The following is a 27,259-nucleotide window of genomic DNA, read 5'->3' on the forward strand; positions in this document are numbered from 1 at the left end:
ATGGAATGAAACTTCAAACAGCCCATGAAGAGAAGACAGAGACTTTGGATCAGTAGAGGACAACATGTGGAATTTATGATTAGCTAATCTAAAACACTTTTCAAACTAGACACTTTGTCCTACTTTGGAAAAAAAGCACATATGCTAGCACACACACCCACACACCCACACCCACACACCCACGTCGAAGCAGTCAGCCTTCACAACAGAGACTAATACTTGTCCTGTGTCTCATTGATTATGTGCCATCTCTATTCCACCCCCAAGGAAGGAAGCCCTTAGCAAATTGACTTATCACTAACGATTCATATCAATGTCACTACATCTGCAGCTTCTTTGTGTCTGTGTGTGTGTCTGTCTCTCTCTCTCTTTCAGTGTGTGTATTACCTCCTCTCCGGTTGAGCTTGGCATAGCCTGGAGCGTATCCACTGGTGAAGACTGAGGAGGCAGTGAAGGCAGTGTGAGGGAGAGGAGAGGAGAGAGCCTCCTCACACTTCTCTACAGGAGAAAGAAAGAGAGAGAGAGAGAGAGAGAGAGAGAGAGAGAGAGAGAGAGAGAGAGAGAGAGAGAGAGAGAGAGAGAGAGAGAGAGAGAGAGAGAGAGAAAGACAGCGAGAGAGAGAGAGAAAGACAGCGAGAGAAAGAGACAGCAAAAGAGAGAGAAAAAAAGAGAGCAAGAGAGAGAGCGAGAAAGAGAGAGAAAAGAGAGAGAGAGAAAGAGATAGAGATAGAAAGAAAGACAGAAACAGAGAGAGGGAGAGACAGAGAGACAGAGAGAGAGAGTGTGAGAGAGAGAGAGAGAGAGAGAGAGAGAGAGAGAGAGAGAGAGAGAGAGAGAGAGAGAGAGAGAGAGAGAGAGAGAGAGAGAGAGACAGACAGACAGACACAGACAGACAGACAGACAGACAGACAGACAGACAGACAGACAGACAGACAGACAGACAGACAGACAGACAGACAGACAGACAGACAGACAGACAGAGAGAGAGAGAGCGAAAGAAAGAAAACAGGGTTATTATTCAAGTATATATTTTCATTAGTTATTCAGGTCTGTGTTCCCCAGCCAGTGTATGACACATACAGCACAGTAGTCATATCACAGAGTAAAACACTGCCACCTGTATGGTGGAGTGAGCTACAGGCTCAATGATGTGGAACTTCACTGAGGCAAATACACACACACCTTAGCAAGGCCACATCTTCCACTACATTAGGTTTACACAGCAGCTCAATCTCTGCCTCAGCCAAGGGAGGGAGACCGAAAGTGCAAGGCAGGAATGTGTGTGTGTGAGAGAGAGAGAGAGAGAGAGAGAGAGAGAGAGAGAGAGAGAGAGAGAGAGAGAGAGAGAGAGAGAGAGAGAGAGAGAGAGAGAGAGAGAGAGAGAGAGAGAGAGAGAGTCCCCAGTCACATAGTGGTGAAGGGAAATATGAGCGAGGTGGACTATAGTATAGCTTCACACCGGGGGGGAGCAGATTATTTATCCTGGAATACACACGCTAACGGTCACGGTGTTTTGATGATGTTATGCTCCCTGTGTGAGACTGAACCGATTTGTGACATTATGTACTTTGTCTAACAACCATACTCCCGCATAGTACTGACTGAGACCACCTGTGCCGAAAATACACACACACACGTACCCCCCCCCCCCCCACCCCCACACACGTACACCCCCCCCCCCCCCCCCCCCCACACACTCTTCTGTAGCATCACCTTCCACAGCTCTTCTGAATCCTTTGTTGGACAGACAGAGAATGCGATGGACACATGTTGCCTACATTAAGCCTAATATTTGCTCTGATATTTGCTTTGAATGAAAATCTGGGGATGGTTTTCCTCTGTCCTGGTTTTATTAAAGACAAGCAGAATGAATGACTACAATGTCTCAGTCTAAATGCCAACCTACTCCTCTGAGAGAGACAGATGGAGAGGATGGTAGAAGAGGAGACATGCGATTACATTTATCTGTTCCGTTCCATTTCTAGACTAAAGCAAATAGCTCCGAGCTGCACAAATAGCAAGCTGGACATGTGTCACTGACTGTCATCAGCTGTCACTGTTTAAACAACTAAGACTTCAAGTGGGCTAGGGAGTTATACAAGGTGACATGCTTTCGTTCCAGCCAAGCACTAACACACCTAACTCAACTAATCAACAACACTTTGATAAGTTTAGTGTTAGTGGACGGAAAACACATTTTGTAATGAAAGACGATGGCGAAAGACATGAAATTGAAACTAAAAGTGTTTAGCAAGAACCCTGCCTTTGGCCATTGCAATTATGATGGTCATTTTCTATTAGCTGGTATCATTATAAAGTAGGCAATGTATCCATGGAAATGCACAAAAACCTATCTCCTTCCCTCTATCCCCCCTCGATGTCGAGAGACATTTCAACTTTGAGACAATCAGAGAGAACGAACCTCTGCAAAAAAAAGGAGCAACAAGGAGGAGAAAAGAGGCGACTTTTCCTGCTGGCTGTACTCATATAATAGAAGTGTGTATGAGGTCAGTATACATAGTTCATGGTTCAACAATACTAAGATAGTTGACGTAACAAAAGACAGAAGTTTTGAGTGGCCAATGAAATCAATTCTATCCCTTGATGAAATCAGTGTAACAGGCTAGACAGTCAGTCAAGAATCTACTTTCCACAGCTCTACATCCCACTCACACGCATTTCTGTTTGTGTGTGTGCATGCACGTGTGTGTGTGTGTGTGTGTGTGTGTGTGTGTGTGTGTGTGTGTGCAAGCACATGTGTGTTTGTGTGTGTGTGTGTGTGTGTGTATGTGTGTGTCCACATGGAGTTAAATGCATTTGAGATAAAAACCAAATGGCGGGACTTACCCCCACACAACCCACAGCACTCACAGACCCTCTGATAGTCGCTTACAGTCGTTATCCATTATTAGTTGTAATATAATATTGCTTTCAGAGTTACGTTGCAAAGTGGAGAAACGGAGAAAGGACTGGAAGGAATGATTACAGTAATTTTCCTCAGATTCACAGGATGAAAAGACTCTATCTAACATGTTGCGTTAACAATAGATGATTACAGTATCAATTCCTTTCACCACTTCTTTCTTCCTGTCCTTTCCTTCTATCTCTGTGCTTCCTTTGGAAATCCCCACAGGCTATTGAAAGAACATCAGCTCTGAATTCCAAAATGGAATGGGGATTTTAGGTTCATAAATGGATTTTATTAGAGGATAATAAAACCGAAAACTAAAATGCAGCAACTGGGGAAGGGGTAGAATGGCTTTTGGAGAATGAGAATGAGAAAGCGAGAGAGAGAGAAAGACGCATACACACAACGGGCAGGTCCAGCAGTAATTAAGGGGTGAAACACACACACAACGGGCAGGACCAGCAGTAATTAAGGGGTGAAACACACGCACAACGAGCAGGTCCAGCAGTAATTAAGGGGTAAAACACACACACAACGGGCAGGTCCAGTAGTAATTACGGGGTGAAACACAAACACACACAACAGGCAGGTCCAGCAGTAATTAAGGGGTGAAACACACACACACAACGGGCAGGTCCAGCAGTAATTAAGGGGTGAAACACACACACAACAGGCAGGTCCAGCAGTAATTAAGGGGTGAAACACACACACACAACGGGCAGGTCCAGCAGTAATTAAGGGGTGAAACACACACACAACGGGCAGGTCCAGCAGTAATTAAGGGGTGAAAGACACACACACACAACGGGCAGGTCCAGCAGTAATTAAGGGGTGAAAGACACACACACACATCGGGCAGGTCCAGCAGTAATTAAGGGGTGAAAGACACACTCACACAACGGGCAGGTCAAGCAGTAATTAAGGGGTGAAACACACATACACACACACACACACACACACACACACACACACACACACACACACACACACACACACACACACACACACACACACACACACACACACACACACACACACACACACACACACACACACACACATCGGGCAGGTCCAGCAGTAATTAAGGGGTGAAAGACATACACACACAACGGGCAGGTCCAGCAGTAATTAAGGGGTGAAACACACACACACACACACAACGGACAGGTCCAGCAGTATTTAAGGGGTGAAACACACACACACACACACAACGGGCAGGTCCAGCAGTAATTAAGGGGTGAAACACATACTCACAACGGGCAGGTCCAGCAGTAATTAAGGGGTGAAACACACACACAACGGGCAGGTCCAGCAGTAATTAAGGGGTGAAACACACAAACACAACGGGCAGGTCCAGCAGTAATTAAGGGGTGAAACACACACACAACGGGCAGGTCCAGCAGTAATTAAGGGGTGAAAGACACACTCACACATCGGTCAAGTCCAGCAGTAATTAAGGGGTGAAAGACACACACACAACGGGCAGGTCCAGCAGTAATTAAGGGGTGAAAGACACACACACAACGGGCAGGTCAAGCAGTAATTAAGGGGTGAAACACACACACACACACACACACACACACACACACACACACACACACACACACACACACACACACACACACACACACACACACACACACACACACACACACACACACACACACACACACACACACACACACACACACACATCGGGCAGGTCCAGCAGTAATTAAGGGGTGAAAGAAACACACACACAACGGGCAGGTCCAGCAGTAATTAAGGGGTGAAACACACACACATACAACGGGCAGGTCCCGCAGTAATTAAGGGGTGAAACACACACACACACACACACACACAACGGGCAGGTCCAGCAGTAATTAAGGGGTGAAACACACACACACACACACATCGGGCAGGTCCAGCAGTAATTAAGGGGTGAAACACACACACACACACACAACGGGCAGGTCCAGCAGTAATTAAGGGGTGAAACACACACACACACACACAACGGGCAGGTCCAGCAGTAATTAAGGGGTGAAATACACACACAACGGGCAGGTCAAGCAGTAATTAAGGGGTGAAACACACACAGACACACACAACGGGCAGGTCCAGCAGTAATTAAGGGGTGAATCACACACACACACACACACACACAACGGGCAGGTCCAGCAGTAATTAAGGGGTGAAACACACACACACAACGGTCAGGTCCAGCAGTAATTAGGGGGTGAAAGACACACACACAACGGGCAGGTCCAGCAGTAATTAAGGGGTGAAACACACACACACAACAGGCAGGTCCAGCAGTAATTAAGGGGTGAAAGACACACTCACACAACGGGCAGGTCAAGCAGTAATTAAGAGGTGAAACACACACACACACACACACACACACACACACACACACACACACACACACACACACACACACACACACACACACACACACACACACACACACACACACACACACACACACACACACACACACATCGGGCAGGTCCAGCAGTAATTAAGGGGTGAAAGACACACACACACAACGGGCAGGTCCAGCAGTAATTAAGGGGTGAAACACACACACACAACAGGCAGGTCCAGCAGTAATTAAGGGGTGAAAGACACACTCACACAACGGGCAGGTCAAGCAGTAATTAAGAGGTGAAACACACACACACACACACACACACACACACACACACACACACACACACACACACACACACACACACACACACACACACACACACACACACACACACACACACACACACACATCGGGCAGGTCCAGCAGTAATTAAGGGGTGAAAGACACACACACACAACGGGCAGGTCCAGCAGTAATTAAGGGGTGAAACACACACACACACACACAACGGACAGGTCCAGCAGTAATTAAGGGGTGAAACACATACTCACAACGGGCAGTTCCAGCAGTAATTAAGGGGTGAAACACACACACAACGGGCAGGTCCAGCAGTAATTAAGGGGTGAAACACACACACACAACGGGCAGGTCCAGCAGTAATTAAGGGGTGAAACACACACACAACGGGCAGGTCCAGCAGTATTTAAGGGGTGAAAGACACACTCACACATCGGTCAAGTCCAGCAGTAATTAAGGGGTGAAAGACACACACACAACGGGCAGGTCCAGCAGTAATTAAGGGGTGAAACACAGACACACACAACGGGCAGGTCCAGCAGTAATTAAGGGGTGAATCACACACACACACACACACACACAACGGAGCAGAGTCCAGCAGTAATTAAGGGGTGAAAAACACACACACATACACATCGGGCAGGTCCAGCAGTAATTAAGGGGTGAAACACACACACACACACACACAACGGGCAGGTCCCGCAGTAATTAAGGGGTGAAACACACACACACACACACACAACGGGCAGGTCCAGCAGTAATTAAGGGGTGAAACACACACACACACACACACATCGGGCAGGTCCAGCAGTAATTAAGGGGTGAAACACACACACACACACACATCGGGCAGGTCCAGCAGTAATTAAGGGGTGAAACACACACACACACACACAACGGGCAGGTCCAGCAGTAATTAAGGGGTGAAACACACACACACACACACAACGGGCAGGTCCAGCAGTAATTAAGGGGTGAAAGACACACACAACGGTCAGGTCCAGCAGTAATTAAGGGGTGAAATACACACACAACGGGCAGGTCAAGCAGTAATTAAGGGGTGAAACACACACAGACACACACAACGGGCAGGTCCAGCAGTAATTAAGGGGTGAATCACACACACACACACACACACACAACGGGCAGGTCCAGCAGTAATTAAGGGGTGAAACACACACACACAACGGTCAGGTCCAGCAGTAATTAGGGGGTGAAAGACACACACACAACGGGCAGGTCCAGCAGTAATTAAGGGGTGAAACACACACACACAACAGGCAGGTCCAGCAGTAATTAAGGGGTGAAAGACACACTCACACAACGGGCAGGTCAAGCAGTAATTAAGAGGTGAAACACACACACACACACACACACACACACACACACACACACACACACACACACACACACACACACACACACACACACACACACACACACACACACACACACACACACACACACACACACACACACATCGGGCAGGTCCAGCAGTAATTAAGGGGTGAAAGACACACACACACAACGGGCAGGTCCAGCAGTAATTAAGGGGTGAAACACACACACACACACAACGGACAGGTCCAGCAGTAATTAAGGGGTGAAACACATACTCACAACGGGCAGTTCCAGCAGTAATTAAGGGGTGAAACACACACACACAACGGGCAGGTCCAGCAGTAATTAAGGGGTGAAACACACACACACAACGGGCAGGTCCAGCAGTAATTAAGGGGTGAAACACACACACAACGGGCAGGTCCAGCAGTAATTAAGGGGTGAAAGACACACTCACACATCGGTCAAGTCCAGCAGTAACTAAGGGGTGAAAGACACACACACAACGGGCAGGTCCAGCAGTAATTAAGGGGTGAAAGACACACACACAACGGGCAGGCCAAGCAATAATTAAGGGGTGAAACACACACACACACACACACACACACACACACACACACACACACACACACACACACACACACACACACACACACACACACACACACACACACACACACACACACACACACACACACACACACACATCGGGCAGGTCCAGCAGTAATTAAGGGGTGAAAGACACACACACACAACGGGCAGGTCCAGCAGTAACTAAGGGGTGAAACACACACACACACACATCGGGCAGGTCCAGCAGTAATTAAGGGGTGAAACACACACACACACAACAGGCAGGTCCAGCAGTAATTAAGGGGTGAAACACACACACACACACACACACGGGCAGGTCCAGCAGTAATTAAGGGGTGAAAGACACACACAACGGTCAGGTCCAGCAGTAATTAAGGGGTGAAATACACACACAACGGGCAGGTCCAGCAGTAATTAAGGGGTGAAACACACACACACACACACACACACATCGGGCAGGTCCAGCAGTAATTAAGGGGTGAAACACACACACACACAACGGGCAGGTCCAGCAGTAATTAAGGGGTGAATCACACACACACACACACACACACAACGGGCAGGTCCAGCAGTAATTAAGGGGTGAAAGACACACACACAACGGGCAGGTCCAGCAGTAATTAAGGGGTGAAACACACACACACACAATGGGCAGGTCCAGCAGTAATTACGGGGTGAAAAACACACACACAACGGGCAGGTCAAGCAGTAATTAAGGGGTGAAACACACACACACAACGGGCAGGTCCAGCAGTAATTAAGGGGTGAAACACACACACACACAACGGGCAGGTCCAGCAGTAATTACGGGGTGAAAAACACACACACACACACAACGGGCTGGTCCAGCAGTAATTAAGGGGTGAAACACACACACACACAACGGGCAGGTCCAGCAGTAATTACGGGGTGAAAAACACACACACAACGGGCAGGTCAAGCAGTAATTAAGGGGTGAAACACACACACACACACACACCGGGCAGGTCCAGCAGTAATTAAGGGGTGAAACACACACACACAACGGGCAGGTCCAGCAGTAATTAAGGGGTGAAACACACACACAACGGGCAGGTCCAGCAGTAATTAAGGGGTGAAACACACACACACAACGGGCAGGTCCAGCAGTAATTAAGGGGTGAAGTCTATTTGCTACCTTCATCTCAGAGCCCCACAGTGAGATCAGTGTTCTCCATCCCAGTGGAGTAGAGGCCCCCACAGGTTAATAACAGCAGAGAAGGGGACGACGGTGTGTGTGTGAGAGAGAGAGAATACCCCCCCCCCCCCAAAAAGCCACTTTGAGAATAAGAGAATAGCTGGAGTTGCTGATAAGGTGAGTGTGTGTGTGTGTGTGTTTACTAATGGTTACTAAAACATTGGGCAGAAAGCAAGCTGGCCTCTGTCTTTCCCCGTCTATCTTTTTCCATTTCCCACCGCTCATCTCGCTCCCTGTGTTACCTCTTAATCTCTCCTCTCTCCTCTCTCTTTCTCGGCGGTGCATTCTCTCTCCTCTCTTTCACTTTCACCAGACGTCAGAGGCAATCCATCTCCACGCCAACCTGCCTCTGGCAATAATTACCCTAAGATGGGGACGGGAGAGCGAAGGAGTATGTGTGTGTGTGTGTGTGTGTGTGTGTGTGTGCGTGTGCATGATAGATTGATGAGAGAGGACACAGACTGTTAAAGGGAACATGCTCTGCTGTATCTCATGGCCTTACTCAAACCTCTACCCTGCTCTGAGCCCAGAGTCCTGGGCCTTACTCAAACCTCTACCCTGCTCTGAGCCCAGAGTCCTGGGCCTTACTCAAACCTCATCCCTGCTCTGAGCCCAGAGTCCTGGGCCTTACTCAAACGTGCCAGGCTTTTACTACTAATAGGTCAGATTAGGATTATACATCCCCATAAGCGCTGATCTAAAGTCTGTTCAGCATTTTCCCTGATTTTGGTCAGGATTACTGGGATTTAACCTGTGCCTAAGGGAAATGTCTACCTGTAGCCAAAATAACCTGTTCATTACTTCATTACCTCTCTCTCTAGTCGTAACAGTGCTATGCCAGAAAGTGGACAAAGCGGAGTCTCACGAAATATGGATTGGAAAAAATACCTCAATCCAGCGATGGGAGATGTAATCCTAATTATCTCAAACTGATGAATGATGAATCAAAAATATTGAAACACTGCTTGTTTTTAATCAAACTGCCCTTTTCTTTAGCATGCTAGGCTAGCTAATGCTAAAGCAACCCACTGGATTCGACAACATTTCCGGAAACTACTCACCCCAACGCTCTTTTTTTTAAACAATAAAAAACAGACATAATAAATCAACAGACACACACAAATTTCAACAAACATCAATAACATCACACCCGCTCAGACCCACATGTTCCAACCACAGCCATACACAACACCTACGCTACATATACAAAAGTATGTGGACACCCCTTCAAATTAGTGGATTCTGCTAATTCAGCCACACCCGTTGCTGACAGGTGTATAAAATTGAGCACACAGCCACGCAATCTCCATAGACAAACATTGGCAGTAGAATGGCTCGTACTTAAGAGCTCAGTGAATTTCAACGTGGCACCGCCACAGGATGCCACCTTTGGCATCCACAGTTGGTCAAATTTCTGCCCTGCTAGAGCTGCCCCGGTCAACTGTAAGTGCTGTTATTGTGAAGTGGAAAAGCATCAACAATGGCTCAGCCGCGACATGGTAGGCCACACAAGCTCACAGAATGGAACCGCAGAGGGCTGAAGCGCGTTAAAAGCATCTGTCCTCGGTTGCAACACTCACTTCCGAGGTCCAAACTGCCTCTGGAAGCAACGTCAGCACAATAACTGTTTGTCGGGAGCTTCATGAAATGGGTTTCCATGGCCTAATAGCAGCACACAAGCCTAAGATCATCATGCACAATGCCAAGCATCGGCTGGAGAGGTGTTAAGCTCACAGCCATTGGACTCTGGAGCAGTAGAAATGTGTTCTCTGGAGTGATGAATCATGGTTCACCTTCTGGCCTACCGACAGACGAATTTGGGTTTGGCGGATGCCAGGAGAACGCTACCTGCCCGAATGTATAGTGCCAACTGTAAAGTTTGGTGGCGGAGGAATAATGGTCTGGGGCTGTTTTTCATGGTTCGGGCCAGGCCCCTTAGTTCAAGTGAAGGGAAATCTTAATGCTACAGCATACAATGACATTCTACATTATTCTGCGCTTCCAACTTTGTGACAATAGTTTGGGAAAGGCCCTGTCCTGTTTCAGCATGACAATGCCCCAGTGCACAAAACAAGGTCCATACAGACATTTTTGTTAAGATCTGTGTGGAAGAACTTGACTAGCTTGCACAGAGCCCTGACCTCAACCCCATCAAACACCTTTGGGATGAATTGGAACGCCGACTGCATGCCAGGCCTAATCACCCAACATCAGTGCCCGACCTCACTAATGCGCTTGTGGCTGAATGGAAGCAAGTCCCCGCAGCAATGTTCCAACATCTAGTGGAAAGCCTTCCCAGAAGAGTGGTGGCTGTTATAGCAGCAAAGGGGGGACCAACTCCATATTAATACCCATGATTTGGCAATGAGATGTTCAACGAGCAGGCGTCCACATACTTTTGGTGTAGTGTATGTCTCACAACCACAACCTCACTCCCCTCATCCTTCATCCCCTGTAGCACTCTATGCCATATGGTGTCAAATTGCACTTTTCTATGTTCTCCATAACCCAGACATTTTCAATATTTAATTAACAGTACATTTGATTCGTCCACTGCTGTAGTGATGGAGGATCATTTAATTTCCAGTTTTTAAGTATAATATTTTTTTTAATCATTGACAAGAAAAGTATGGTCCCCCTATTGGGTATTTCACCACACCCTCATATGCAATGTCTTGAAATATGCAGATAGACGGATTAAAAGTACCCTAGGAAGCACTGGGCTGTGCAGACCCACGGGAGACACAGTGCGTAGGGCTGGTGCCATATAACACGGACCGAGGAGACGCACTCGAGACCAGATGCGCTGAGCAGGCTTCATCGCACCTGGCTCGATGCCCACTCTAGCCCGGCCGATACGAGGAGCGGCAATGTAGCGCACCAGGCTATGCGTGCGCACTGGGGACATTGTGCGCTTTTCCGCATAACAGGGTGCCTGCCCGGACACACTCTCTCCACGGTAAGCACGGGGAGTTGGCTCAGGTCTCCTACCTGACTTAGCCACACTCCCCATGTGCCCCCCCAATACATTTTTGGGGCTGCCTCTCGTCCCAGCCGCGCTGCCGTGCTGCCTCCTCATACCAACGCCGCTCAGCTTTCGCTGCCTCCAGCTCTGCCTTGGGGCGGCGATATTCCCCAACCTGTACCCAGGGTCCCTTTCCGTCCAGAATCTCCTCCCATGTCCAGGAGTCCAGAACTCGCTGCTGCCGTTTACCAAGCTGCTTGGTCCTTGGTTGGTGGGTGGTTCTGTAACGACTTTCCTCTTCTTCTGACGAGGATTAAGAGATATCGGACCAATGTGCAGCGTGGTAAGTGTCCATTTTAATATATAAAACTGAACACTACAAAAATACAAAATAACAAAGTGAATGAACAAACGGAAATCGAAACAGTCCCGTATGGTGCAAACACAGACACAGGAAACAACCACCCACAAAACACAAAGGAAAACAAGCTACCTAAATATGGCTCCCAATCAGAGACAACGACTGACACCTGCCTCTGATTGAGAACCATACTAGGCCAAACACATAGAAACAGACAACCTAGACATACAACATAGAATGCCCACCCACATCACACCCTGACCAACCAAAACATAGAAACATACAAAGCAATCTATGGTCAGGGCGTGACAATGAGTCATTATTTATAGTTTTCCTATTGCCATTATTTCGTTTTTTTCCCATGTAAATGTTATATCATGAGATTTTAGCAAAGGGTCATTAAGTTTTCAATATTGGTCAGGTATATCAGAAGATCATCTGCAAATACGTTTTGTTTATATTCATGTTTACCAAAACTGATACCTGTTACATTATTGGTCCTGTCTAATTCTTTCTGCAAGCGGTTCAATTACCAGTGCAAACAGGAGGGGGGAAAGAGGACATCCCTGTCTTGTGCCCCTTCTGAAGTAATTTCATAGATAATGTATTATTTGTGTATATTTTTGCTTTGGGACATTTATATAATATTTGTATAAAATGTATTATTTCAGATTTGTCCCAAAATGTTAAATAGAATTCTATGGGAAAGCCGTCCATTCCTGGTGCTTTCCCCGCATTTTCATAGTATTAAATAGCTTAGCATGCTGCAGAAAAGGGCAGTTTAATTAAAAACTAGCAGTATTTCAATATTCTCGATTTATCATTCATCATTTTGGGACAATCTATAATCTAGTTGGGCTCTTTTGGCTAGTCTACCTGGTGCTTATTGCTTATTCCTTGACCTTATTACCATAACCAGGTTTATATGCTGCTCTGCTTTGCTCAATGTAATTGGCTAGACATCCCTAGAGGTGGAGGAGATCTGGTGAGGAGGGTTTAAATTTAAATCAGGTCGACATATTTGGAAATAATGAATTCCCCATTGTTATCTGATGTGTGTGTGTACTTGCGTGTGTTTGCTTGCGTGTGAGTGCACGCACGTATGTGTGCATGTGTGGTTTGCAGACATGTCTGTGTGTGATTGATGGCACCACAGGGGCTCAGTAGTGCAGACGGAGTCTCCTCCAAAAAGAAAGCGTTAGAGAAGAGTGAGAGAGATAGAGAGTGACAGAGACAGAGACAGAGAGAGAGAGGGAGAGAGAGAGAGAGAAAGAGAGCGAGAGGGAGATGAATGCAATGCACCTGGTATCCCACTGCTCTAATAGACACCTGGGCTGGGTCAAATCCCACGTGTCTCACGTCACCAGTGAACACTGAGTTCTGAGGATGGAGAGTTTGTACTGCAACAGAAGACCCACTCCTGCTCAGAGACACAGACTGCTGTTACAGACTACCGCTCAGGAACACAGGCTAGTCATGAGATTCAGACATTGACATTACATTAGTGGTGTTACAGAATGTTCTGAACAACACATCTCACAGAGTGCAATAGAGACTTAACACCTGTTGAGGGAGGATATCAAGCACACAGTATCGAATAAATAAAATATATCTGGTATTATGTGAACTCTATTGGTTCATGACCTCAAATGAATGACATATCATGAGTAGTGCTCACAGAACTACAGTCATATACACTATATATACAAAAAGGGGATTAGACAATTTCAGCCACATCCGTTACTGACAGGTGTATTAAATCGAGCACACAGCATGCAATCTCCATAGACAAACATTGGCAGTAGAATGGTCTTACTGAAGAGCTCACTGACTTACAACGTGGTACCGTCACAGGATGCCATCTTTCCCACAAGCCAGTTGGTAAAATGTCTGCCCTGTCAGAGCTGCTCCTGTCAACTGTAAGTGCTGTTATTGTGAAGTGGAAACGTCAGCACAAGAACTGTTAGGTGATAGCTTCATGAAATGGGTTTCCATGGCTGAGCAGCCGCACACAAGCCTAAGATCACCATTGGACTCTGGAGCAGTGGAAACGCGTTCTCTGGAGTGATTAATCACGCTCACCATCTGGCAGTCCGATGGACAAATCTGGGTTTGGCGAATGCCAGGAGAACGTTACCTACCTGAATGCATAGAGACAACTGTAATGTTTGGTGGAGGAGAAATATTGGTCTGGGGCTATTTTTCAAATTTCGGGCTAGGCCCCTGAGTTCCAGTGAAGAGAAATCTTAACGCTACAGCATACAGTGACATTCTAGATGATTCTGTGCTTCCAACTTTGTGGCAACAGCTTGGGGAAGACTCTTTCCTGTTTCAGCATGACAATGCCCCCATGCACAAAGCGAGGTCCATACAGAAACGGTTTGTCGAGATCGGTGTGGACGAACATGACTGGCTTGCACCTCAACCCCATTGAACACCTTTGGGATGAATTGGAACGGCGACTGTGAGCCAGGCCTAATCGCCCAACATCAGTGCCCGACCTCACTAATGCTCTTGTAGCTGAATGGAAGCAAGTCCCCGCAGCAATGTTCCAACATCTAGTGGAAAGCCTCCCCAGAAGAGTGGAGGCTGTTTTAGCAGCAAAGGGGGGGGACCAACTCCATATTAATACCCATGATTTTGGAATGAGATGCTCGACAAGCAGGTGTCCACATACCTTTGGTCCTGTTGTGTACATTAGTAATGTCTGTACACGTGCATAATTTTGTGTACAATCATATTTCATGAAACATGTCCAAATTGATCACATAGCCACAAGGAAATCTGTTCATAAAGTCTGCCTCGTTTGCAGAAACACAACTTACATGGCTATACTGTGCAACACACACGCAAACAACCACCTAAAGCCACCTACAAAGCAAATTTCAAACGGATGATTGAGCCATGATCAGTGTTAACAGAAAATCTAGCAAAGTAGCGATGGGACATGTCTACCATCTCCCTAGAGTAGCTCTGAGCTCCATTATTTCTGTCTTCTACAAGCATGCTCTTAAAACTACAGCCACTCTGATTACTTGGCAAAAGTACTTTCACTACATGTACTGTCACTATATGCACAGTACATATTTCCTTCAGTTCCGAACTATCTGTTGATGACATTAATAATGCATGTGTCCTCTGTCCGGGGTCCCATCAACGCTCCGTCTTCCCAGCATGATATGAAATGTGTACCGTTGCGAACAACTGGATATAACTGTACTTACTGTGCTGTACCAGTCTAATTATCCACACCGATCATACCGATCACTTATGGCAGGCATTTTTGCGTTCATTAGCCTATATTAAAGAAATGTGTTTAAAATGAAATATGTGGGATTGTTAAGGCCTTTAAGAGATTAATAGGGTTCAAGTAGTAGGGTTCTACATTAATCTCTTAATGGGATAATTGATGGCTACAACCATCAAACTAGTAGCAGTAGTTTACTGGATAATAAAAAACACTGTGGTGCACATTCATGTTATACACTTATACACTTATACACTCATTCTATTATCATTATCACATCAATTCAGGCAATTTATCATTTTTTTCCCATATTGCCCAGTACCAGTCTATAAGACAGTACAATACAACTTTATTGTTCCGAACAACGGAAATGTCTTCTGCTCAGTTGTCAATCGCCCTAAACAGCACACATCACACACAGTTCAGAGGAGCACAGGGTCTAAGCTCCGTTAACCCACAACTAAAATCTTGCGTAATTTGGTCAGATTATGTTTACGTAATCTGTCTGAGAGATTACACAGGTTCAAGCCGCAGTGCAGGGCCTCTGGATGGAGAGCATGTCTGAGGTTTAATTCAATCTATCCCAGATAAATGGGCACCACACTAGGGCTGCATGTTGACCCTATATATACAGTATACAGGTCTGACTGACAGTGCTCCAATCTGCCCAATGATAAACGTCTCATTACAATCCCCAGCATGTCGTCTGCATAGAAAACTGGAACGTCAACTAGATTGGAATGGCAATGACATATTTTTGGAATGTCATTCCCTCATCCGTCTGTGTGTATGTGGATCACATTCCGACCATAAAACATCTGTCACTGGAAAACCGCTCCTGGTGAGAGGTTTAGAACCGCCACAACGGAGTGAGAATGGGGGAACATACCAGACGTGTCCAGATTCCCTAAGAGAATGTAGATGAATAACTGACTCTTGGTACAGATCTTTAGTTATAAAACAGTTGAACCATTTTGAATGTGTATGGATCCTTAGTAATGTTTCTGCAGTGTCCACCAACAGCTCTGTAATGAGGTTAGGTTACCAAGCAATACGGAAGACACAGTATATAGATCTGAAGACATTAAGCTCCTAACTAAGGATACTAAAGTGCTGCATGCCACGTTTCTACTAATTAGCTGCTCACCAGGCCCTTGATTAGCTGAATCAGGTGTGTTACAATGAGGTTTGAGCTTAAGGCTGTACCCCCAATATCTCTCTAGGGGGAGTGTTGGTCACCCCTGGCCTACACGTTATTTGGTTAGATCTGATTATAACTGATTAACTCAACTGCATTATAGACAGGCTTCAAGGTGACACGTACCATTCAGCTGCGATTAGAGAAGGACAGATAGCTATATTTATTTCCTGTTTGTGTGACGTTCAATAGGTTCTACGCTCCAGGGGTTTCCTTTAATAAGGTTCCTAATTAGTGAAAGCACACAACGACCGTCTCAAAGATGACATGTTAGAGATAAAACAGACACCTTGGCTCCATTCTGAAGACGGATAGGAGAGAAGTCTTCGCCTTCTAAGAGACGACAAAGCTGCAATTCACTTTATCTATCGCTACAAAAGAAACCAAAAATAGATAGAGACTAGACTAGACCGAGTATTGTTGCACTATCTAGACTGACAATTATAACCCTATCTAGATAAGCTACGCTCTGATTGAGTCAGCATGAAAAGAAATGTGCAGTTCCCACAGGGTGAAATGCACATTCAGTGTTTCCCCCGCAGAGATAAATCAATTGAATTTAAGAAGAGAAAGACAGGCCAGGCCAACGTATTTTGAAATTACAACCAGGATGTTATTGGAACCTCTGGGGTGAGTTTATTTATGAGAGGGTGTAACTTCCAGAGGTATATTGAGTCTTTGAAGTTTGTTTTCTGCCCTTTATATCAAATTATAGAGGTGGCCTAAGGTTGTTATTACCAGGGAAATACACAATATTGTCATGACAAGAAGAGATTCATTTTGATGGAGCAGGTTATATTTGTATTTTAGCTGTAATATTGTTTACACCAGAATTGCTGTACATGCTCTAATTCAAGGTAATGAAATGTTAAAAAAGCAGTTGGTTATAATCTGTGTTTATCCAAGGTGTGTGGGCAGCGAGATAACTCAATATCTAGTTGCTCTAAGAACCCATTCCATTTAAAATCCTTTAAAATTCGTATATTTTTTCTCGCCTTCAGTAAATACAACAAGATTGATTGACTCGCGCCTTTCTGAGGCTGCAATCTATTTTAACAAGCAGTGCGACTCAGAAAGGCAATTATATTTCAAAATAAATTGGAAGAGTTTATTTTGTGAGCTGGAACAGTATGTAGATTTGCAGTTTTAACTAGTGATACTGTTTCTATTACAGTACATGATATATTTAGGCAACAGAATCTCAGCACTTGACAGATGCTAAGTGTGTGTGTGTGTGTGTGTGTGTGTGTGTGTGTGTGTGTGTGTGTGTGTGTGTGTGTGTGTGTGTGTGTGTGTGTGTGTGTGTTTATCTGCGCGTGTGTACAGTAGTGCTATGTGTGTGTCTGTGTGTATGTGCGCACCAATGACTGTATTAATGAATGGACAAAGTCATCGATACCTGACACCATTCGATCATAATCACATTTGTGTATATTCCCCCCCAAGCAGACACATCGACGGCCCTGAAAGAACTTCATTGGACTCCACATATCCTGAGGCTGCATTTATTGTAGCCGGGGATTTTAACAAGGCTAATCTGAAAACAAGGCTCCCCAAATTCTATCAGCATATCGATTGTGCTACCAGGGCTGGCAAAACCCTAGACCACTGTTATTCTAACTTCCGCGACGCATATAAGGCCCTCCCCCGCCCTCCTTTCGGAAAAGCTGACCACGACTCCATTTTGTTGCTTCCAGCCTATAGACAGAAACTAAAACAGGAAGCTCCTGCGCTCAGGTCTGTTCAACGCTGGTCCGACCAATCGGATTCCACGCTTCAAGATTGCTTCGATCACGTGGACTGGGATATGTTCCGCATTGCGGCGAACAATAACATTGATGAATACGCTGATTCGGTGTGCGAGTTTATTAACAAGTGCATCAGGGATGTTGTACCCACAGCCTCTATTAAAACATTCCCCAACCAGAAACAGTGGATTGATGGCAACATTCGCGCAAAACTGAACGTGCGAACCACTGCGTTTAATCAGGGCAAGGTGACCGGAAACATGACCGAATACAAACAGTTTAGCTATTCCCTCTGCAAGGCAATCAACCAAGCTAAGCGTCAGTACAGAGACAAAGTAGAGTCGCAATTCAACGGCTCAGACACGAGAAGTATGTGCCAGGGTCTACAGTCAATCACGGACTACAAAAGAAAAACCCCGTTGCGGATCACAATGCCTTGCTCCCAGACAGACTAAACAACTTTTTTGCTCACTTTGAGAACAATACAGTGTCACTGACATGGCCCGCTACCAAAAGCTGCAGGCTCTCCTTCATTGTAGCCAACGTGAGTAAAACATTTAAACGTGTTAACCCTCGTAAGGCTGCAGGCCCAGACGGCATCCCCGGCCGCGTCCTCAGAGCATGCGCAGACCAGCTGGCTGGTGTGTTTACAGACATATTCAATCAACCTTATCCCAGTCTGCTATTCCCTCATGCTTCAAGAGGGCTACCATTGTTCCTGTTCCCAAGAAAGCTAAGGTAACTGAGCTAAATGTCTACCGCCCTGTAGCACTCACTTCCGTCATCATGAAGTGCTTTGAGAGACTAGTCAAGGACCATATCACCTCCACCCTACCTGACACCCTAGACCCACTCCAATTTGCTTACCGCCCCAATAGGTCCACAGACGACGCAATCGCCATCACTCTGCACACTGCCCTAACCCATCTGGAAAAGAGGAATACCTATGTAAGAATGCTGTTCATCGATTACAGCTCAGCATTTAACACCATAGTACCCTCCAAACTCGTCATTAAGCTCGAGATCCTGGGTCTCGACCCCGCCCTGTGCAACTGAGTCCTGGATTTCCAGACGGGCCGCCCCCCAGATGGTGAGGGTAGGTAACAACATATCCACCCCGCTGATCCTCAACACTGGGTCCCCACAAGGGTGCGTTCTCAGCCCTCTCCTGTACTCCCTGTTCACCCACGACTGCGTGGCCATGCACGCCTCCAACTCAATCATCAAGTTTGCAGACGACACTACAGTGGTAGGCTTGATTACCAACAACGACGAGACGGCCTACAGGGAGGAGGTGAGGGCCCTTGGAGTGTGGTGTCAGGAAAATATCCTCACACTCAATGTCAACAAAACAAAGGAGATGATTGTGGACTTCAGGAAACAGCAGAGGGAGCAGTCCCCTATCTACATTGACGGGACAGTAGTGGAGAGGGTGGAGAGTTTTAAGTTCCTCGGCGTACACATCACGGACAAACTGAAATGGTCCACCCACACAGACAGCATGATGAAGAATGCGCAGCAGCGCCTCTTCAACCTCAGGAGGCTGAAGAAATTCGGCTTGTCACCAAAAACACTCACACATTTTTACAGAGGCACAATCGAGAGCATCCTGTCGGGCTGTATCACCGCCTGGTACGGCAGCTGCTCTGCCCATAACTGGAAGGCTCTCCAGAGGGTAGTGAGGTCTGCACAACGTATCACCGGGTGCAAACTACCTGCCCTCCAGGACACCTACACCACCCGATGTCACAGGAAGGCCAAAAAGACTATAAAGGACAACAACCACACGAGCCACTGCCTGTTCACCCCGCTATCATCCAGAAGGCGAGGTCAGTACAGGTGCATCAAAGCGGGGACCGAGAGACTGAAAAACAGCTTCTATCTCAAGGCCATCAGACTGTTAAACAGCCATCACTAACATTGAGTGGCTGCTGCCAACATACTGACTCAACTCCAGCCACTTTAATAATGGAAAAATGTATGTAATCAACTTATCACTAGCCACTTTATATATAATGTTTCCATACCCTACATTACTCATCTCATATGTACGTATATACTGTACGGTATACGATCTACTGCATCTTGCCATCTTGATGTAATTAAATGTATCACTAGCCACTTTAAACAATGCCATTTTATATAATGTTCTCATACCCTACATTACTCATCTCATATGTATATACTGTTCTCTATACCATCTACTGCATCTTGCCATCTTAATGTAATTGTAACGGGTGTCGTCGTCTGAAGAGGAAGAATCGGACCATTGCGCAGCGTGGTAAGTGTTCATGACTTTTATTTAAACTGAACACTAGAACAAAATAACAAAGTGCAAAACGAAACTGAAACAGTCCTGTCAGGTGCAGAAAACACTAAACAGAAAACAACTACCCACAAAACACAGGTGGGAAAATGCTACCTAAGTATGGTTCCCAATCAGAGACAATGATAGACAGCTGTCCCTGATTGAGAACCATACCCGGCCAAAACAAAGAAATACAACACATTGAAAAATGAACATAGAATGCCCACCCAATCACACCCTGACCAAACCAAACTAGAGACATAAAAAGCTCTCAGGGCGTGACAGTAATGTATCACTAGCCACTTTAAACAATGCTGCTTTATATGTTCTCATACCCTACATTACTCATCTCATATGTATATACTGTACTCTATACCATCTACTGCATCTTGCCTATGCAGTTCGGCCATCACTCATTTATATATTTTTATGTGCATGTTCGTATTCATTCCATTACACTTGTGTGTATAAGGTAGTTGTTGTGGAATTATTAGGTTATATTACTTGTTAGCTATTACTGCATGGTCGGAACTAGAAGCACAAGCATTTCACTACACTTGCATTAACATCTGCTAACCATGTGTATGTGACAAATATAATTGATTTGATTTGATTTGATTTAAAACCTCTACAGGATCGGTGGGTCTCCCGCGGGACGGTTGAGCTAACGAGGCTAATGCGATTAGCATGAGGTTGTAAGTAACAAGAACATTTCCCAGGACATAGACATATCTGATATTGGCAGAAAGCTTCAATTCTTGTTAATCTAACTGCACTGTCCAATTTACAGTAGCTATTACAGTGAATGAATACCATGCTATTGATTGAGGAGAGTGCACAGTTTTGAACTTGAAAATGTATTAATAAACCATTAGGCACATTTGAGCAGTCTTGATACATTTTGAACAGAAATACAATGGTTCATTGGATCAGTCTAAAACTTTGCACATACACTGCTGTGGCCAAAATCTAAATTGCGCCTGGGCTGGAGTAATACATTATGGCCTTCCTCTTGCATTTCAAAGATGGTGGCACAAAGATGATGGTTTTCTTTGTATAATCTTTTACCAGATCAAATGTGTTATTCTCACCTACATTCATTTCACATTTCCACAAACTTCAAAGTGTTTCCTTTCAAATGTTATCAAGAACATGCATATCCTTCCTTAAGGTCCTGAGCTACAGGCAGTTAGATTTGGGTATGTCAGTTTAGGCAAACATTGAAAAAAAGGGGTGGATCCTTGGCGTCTCATGGAATTAGACAACATGCAGTTTGAGCTACTACAGGAAGTGACATTGCAGGCTAGCTCAGTGCTGCCCCCTCTCATTGAGTAACTCAGGTTGAGTTTTTATAACTTCTCTGTGTGATTTAATCGGTTCAAGTACATACATCTGGTGTATTAGAAGCAATTATTGGTACAATGATTGTCTTAAAAAGTATATATATATATTTACATGAAGAATGACCACAAAGATTAAAACATTTTCCATTCACTATAATGGGGGTTCCTGTTTTCCGCTAAGAATGCCTGCAATACTGCGGTCGGCCTTGAATTTCCGTGGCTTCAATAAGAGGGGACACATGCATTTCAAGGAATTTTATGATGACTCTACTTTCAAAAACAAACCTAGTCTGACTGGGGTAAGCCTCCCAAACAGTATTTCAATATTCTGTATGCCTGCTGAAGGTCGGGGAAATACCAGAAGATTATGCACAGCTCTCATTACAGAAAATATAGAAACAAGATAGCTATACAAATAAACACTTATATTTCTCACAACTTTGTGGATTAGTGTTTTTCCTAGAGTATTTCAGAGCGTAATAAACATTTATGTCAATCCAATAATTGTATATTGGTTTGTGGATTATAAACACACACACACACACACACACACACACACACACACACACACACACACACACACACACACACACACACACACACACACACACACACACACACACACACACACACACACACACACCAGGAGACCATAGGGTATATCGTATGGGTTTTAGTCAACAAACACACTCACTAGCCTATGAGAGGAGGGAGACACCGTGGAAATGGGAATTTATCCCATATATCGATATTTTCATTGCACTGTGAAAAATCATTTCTCCAAAATTACTCAGGCATTTTTTCTCATCAGCCTGAGAGGCCAGCCATATCAGGGGAATTTCACACAAATGTATTTATTTACTGATGCGCTGGAGAATGTGTGTATGTGTGCGTGTGTGTTTTCAATGTGTGTGTTCACACTTCATGCATATGTGTGTGGGTGTGTGTGCCTGATAAAACTAAGCCTTGATTATTTTGCTGCATATATAATGTGAGAATGAAAAGAGAACGTAGTATGGAAAAGTGAGTATTAAATAGTTTATGGACTGGCTTCATTCAACATCATCCAGTGGAAATACACACTGTAAGTACAGTGGAAAGAAAAACATTCAGAAATGTTTGTTGCGTACAGACATAGTATATCCTCTGTCACACAATTTAGAGAAAAATACTGGACCACAACAAGACTAGACAGAACTGGTTGTCAGTTGGCTAATGGGATGTCTATTTACAGTAGACACACACAATCAAATGTATTTATAAAGCCTTTTTACATCAGCAGTTGTCACAAAGTGCTTATAAAGAAACCCAGCCTCAAAACCCCAAAGTAGAAGCACGGTGGCTAGGAAAAACTCCCTAGAAAGGCAGGAACCTAGGAAGAAACCTAGAGAGGAACCAGGCTCTGAGGGGTGGCCAGGCTTCTTCTGGCTGTGCCGGGTGGAGATTATAAGAGTATATGGCCATTAAAGGACAATTCCACCCAAAAACTATCTTTTGGTATTTGTTTCATCAGTCTATTGTTGATATAGTCCCAAAACGTTTTGCATGTCAGCAATCAAGTTTTCAAGATATATACTTTCAAAATACAAAAATACAGCCGGTATGATGCATTTTGCTTCATATGATGCAAAACACAGCATCAGATAGGGGCACGGGTCAGAAAATCTGGTGTGATCACCATTTGCCTCATACACATCTCCATCACATAGAGTTCATTAGGCTGTTGATTGTGGCCTATGGGCTGTTGTCCCGCTCCCCTTCAATGGCTGTGGGAAGTTGCTGCATATTGGCGGGAACTGGAACACGCTGTCATACACATTGATCCAGAGCATCCCAAACATGCTCAATGGATGACATGTCTTGTGAGTGCAGGCCATGGAAGAACTCTGACATTTTCAGCTTCCAGAAATTGTGTACAGATCCTTGCGACATGGGGCTGTGCATTATCATGCTGAAACATGAGGTGATGGTGGGGGGTGAATGTTAAATGTGTTTCCTGTCAGGTATTTTAATTGTCTGTATTGTCTACTTGTTAAATGTTTGTAAAGTCTTCATTTGTAATTGTTTGTAATGTCTTATTAATTGGTGTTGGACCCCAGGAAGATTAGCTAACGTTACGGCGTTAGCTAATGGGGATCCTAATATACACTGCTCAAAAAAATAAAGGGAACACTTAAACAACACAATGTAACTCCAAGTCAATCACACTTCTGTGAAATCAAACTGTCCACTTAGGAAGCAACACTGATTGACAATAAATTTCACATGCTGTTGTGCAAATGGAATAGACAACAGATAGAAATTATAGGCAATTAGCAAGACACCCCCAATAAAGGAGTGGTTCTGCAGGTGGTGACCACAGACCACTTCTCAGTTCCTATGCTTCCTGGCTGATGTTTTGGTCACTTTTGAATGCTGGCGGTGCTTTCACTCTAGTGGTAGCATGAGACGGAGTCTACAACCCACACAAGTGGCTCAGGTAGTGCAGCTCATCCAGGATGGCACATCAATGCGAGCTGTGGCAAGAAGGTTTGCTGTGTCTGTCAGCGTAGTGTCCAGAGCATGGAGGCGCTACCAGGAGACAGGCCAGTACATCAGGAGACGTGGAGGAGGCCGTAGGAGGGCAACAACCCAGCAGCAGGACCGCTACCTCCGCCTTTGTGCAAGGAGGAGCACTGCCAGAGCCCTGCAAAATGACCTCCAGCAGGCCACAAATGTGCATGTGTCTGCTCAAACGGTCAGAAACAGACTCCATGAGGGTGGTATGAGGGCCCGACGTCCACAGGTGGGGGTTGTGCTTACAGCCCAACACCGTGCAGGAAGTTTGACATTTGCCAGAGAACACCAAGATTGGCAAATTTGCCACTGGCGCCCTGTGCTCTTCACAGATGAAAGCAGGTTCACACTGAGCACATGTGACAAACGTGACAGTCTGGAGACGCCGTGGAGAACGTTCTGCTGCCTGCAACATCCTCCAGCATGACCGGTTTGGCGGTGGGTCAGTCATGGTGTGGGGTGGCATTTCTTTGGGGGGCCGCACAGCCCTACATGGGCTCGCCAGAGGTAGCCTGACTGCCATTAGGTACCGAGATGAGATCCTCAGACCCCTTGTGAGACCATATGCTGGTGCGGTTGGCCCTGGGTTCCTCCTAATGCAAGACAATGCTAGACCTCATGTGGCTGGAGTGTGTCAGCAGTTCCTGCAAGAGGAAGGCATTGATGCTATGGACTGGCCCGCCCATTCCCCAGACCTGAATCCAATTGAGCACATCTGGGACATGTCACGCTCCATCCACCAACGCCACGTTGCACCACAGACTGTCCAGGAGTTGGCGGATGCTTTAGTCCAGGTCTGGGAGGAGATCCCTCAGGAGACCATCCGCCACCTCATCAGGAGCATGCCCAGGCGTTGTAGGGAGGTCATACAGGCACGTGGAGGCCACACACACTACTGAGCCTCATTTTGACTTGTTTTAAGGACATTACATCAAAGTTGGATCAGCCTGTAGTGTGGTTTTCCACTATAATTTTGAGTGTGACTCCAAATCCAGACCTCCATGGGTTGATAAATTTGATTTCCATTGATCATTTTTGTGTGATTTTGTTGTCAGCACATTCAACTATGTAAAGAAAAAAGTATTTAATAAGAATATTTCATTCATTCAGATCTAGGATGTGTTATTTTAGTGTTCCCTTTATTTTTTTGAGCAGTGTATATATATATTTAATTTACGGCAATGGGCCTCAGGATCTCATCACGGTATCTCTGTTAATTGAAATTACCATCAATAAAATGCAATTGTGCTTGCCTGCCCATACCATAACCCCACCGCCACCATGGGGCACTCCATAACCCCACCGCCACCATGGGGCACTCCATAACCCCACCGCCACCATGGGGCACTCCATAACCCCACCGCCACCATGGGGCACTCCATAACCCCACCGCCACCATGGGGCACTCCATAACCCCACCGCCACCATGGGGCACTCCATAACCCCACCGCCACCATGGGGCACTCTGTTCACAATGTTGACATCAGCAAACTGCTCGCCCACACGACGCCATACACGCTGTCTGCCATCTGCCCAGTACAGTTGAAACTGGGATTCCTCTGTGAAGAGCACACTTCTCCAGCGTGTTCGGGGTTCATCGAAGGTGAGTATTTTCCCACTGAAGTCAGTTACAACGCCGAACTGCAGTCAGTTCAAGACCCTGGTGATGATGACGAGCACGCAGATGAGCTTCCCTGAGACGGTTTCTGACAGTTTGTGCAGAAAATCTTCGCCACATTTTCATCAGCTCTCCGGGTGGCTGGTCTCAGACGATCCCGCAGGTCAAGAAGCCGGATGTGGAGGTCCTAGGCTGGCGTGGTTACACATGGTCTGCAGTTGTGAGGCCATTGGACGTACTGTCAAATTATCTAAAACAACGCTGGAGGCGGCTTATGGTAGAGAATTCTCTGGCAACAGCTTTGGTGAACATTCCTGCAGTCAGCATGCCAATTGCATGCTGTGGCATTGTGTTGTGTGACAAAACTGAACATTTAATCAGCTTCTTGATATGCCACACTTGTCAGGTAGATGGATTATCTTGACAAAGGATAAATGCTCACTAACAGGGATACAAACAAATTTGTGCACACAATTTGAGATAAATAAGCTTTTTGTGTGTATGGAACATTTATGGGATCTTTTATTTCAGCTCATGAAACATTGGACCAACACTTTACATGTTGCGTTTTACATTTTTGTTCAGTATATATCAACATGGGAATAATGAAACAAATACCAAAATATTTTTGAGTGGAGTTTTCCTTTATGGCCAGATCATTCTTCAAGATGTTCAAATGTTCATAGATGATGAGCAGGGTCAAATAATAATCCCATTGGTTATAGAAGGTGCAACAGGTCAACACCTCAGGAGTAAATGCCCGTTCGGCTTTTCATAGCCGCGCATTCAGAAGTTGAGACAGCAGGTGAGAGAGAGAGAAAGAGTGAGAGAAAGAGAGAGAGAGAGAGAGAGAGAGAGAGAGAGAGAGAGAGAGAGAGGGTCAGAACAGCAGTTTCCACAACTCTCTGACAGCAAAGTGTCACGTCAACTGTTTTCTGCTGGCTGCCTTGAGGGAACAGACTAGCATCTGCCTCTGACAGGCCTTTGACAGGAAAGAAAGAGATAGGAGGAGGGGGGAAAGAGGGAAATGGGGGGGTGGCAGAGAGAGAGAACGGGGAAGAGAGAGACAGACTCAGGTAGGAGGAATATGAGTGCTAGAAGGGAAGGGGGAGACAGGGAGCGAGGGAAGACAGAGAGGGAGAAGTCACTAAAGGGATACAAGACTCAGTTACACAGCCAAAACCAGACATATGAAGCTAT

General features: G+C 45.6%; 1 protein-coding gene across 2 annotated transcripts in view; it reads right to left on the minus strand.

The window, feature by feature from the left end:
- The window catches only part of cntnap2a (contactin associated protein 2a), a 226,266-nt gene that overhangs the window by 110,638 nt on the left and 88,369 nt on the right, over window positions 1-27,259 (minus strand). For both annotated transcript variants that reach the window (XM_071414746.1, XM_071414747.1), the window contains exon 2: window positions 388-498. In XM_071414746.1, coding sequence (XP_071270847.1) covers window positions 388-498 — 111 coding nt within the window. The remainder of the gene's footprint in view (window positions 1-387; window positions 499-27,259) is intronic.

Source organism: Salvelinus alpinus, chromosome 8 (assembly GCF_045679555.1).
Source record: "Salvelinus alpinus chromosome 8, SLU_Salpinus.1, whole genome shotgun sequence".
NCBI lineage: Eukaryota > Metazoa > Chordata > Actinopteri > Salmoniformes > Salmonidae > Salvelinus > Salvelinus alpinus.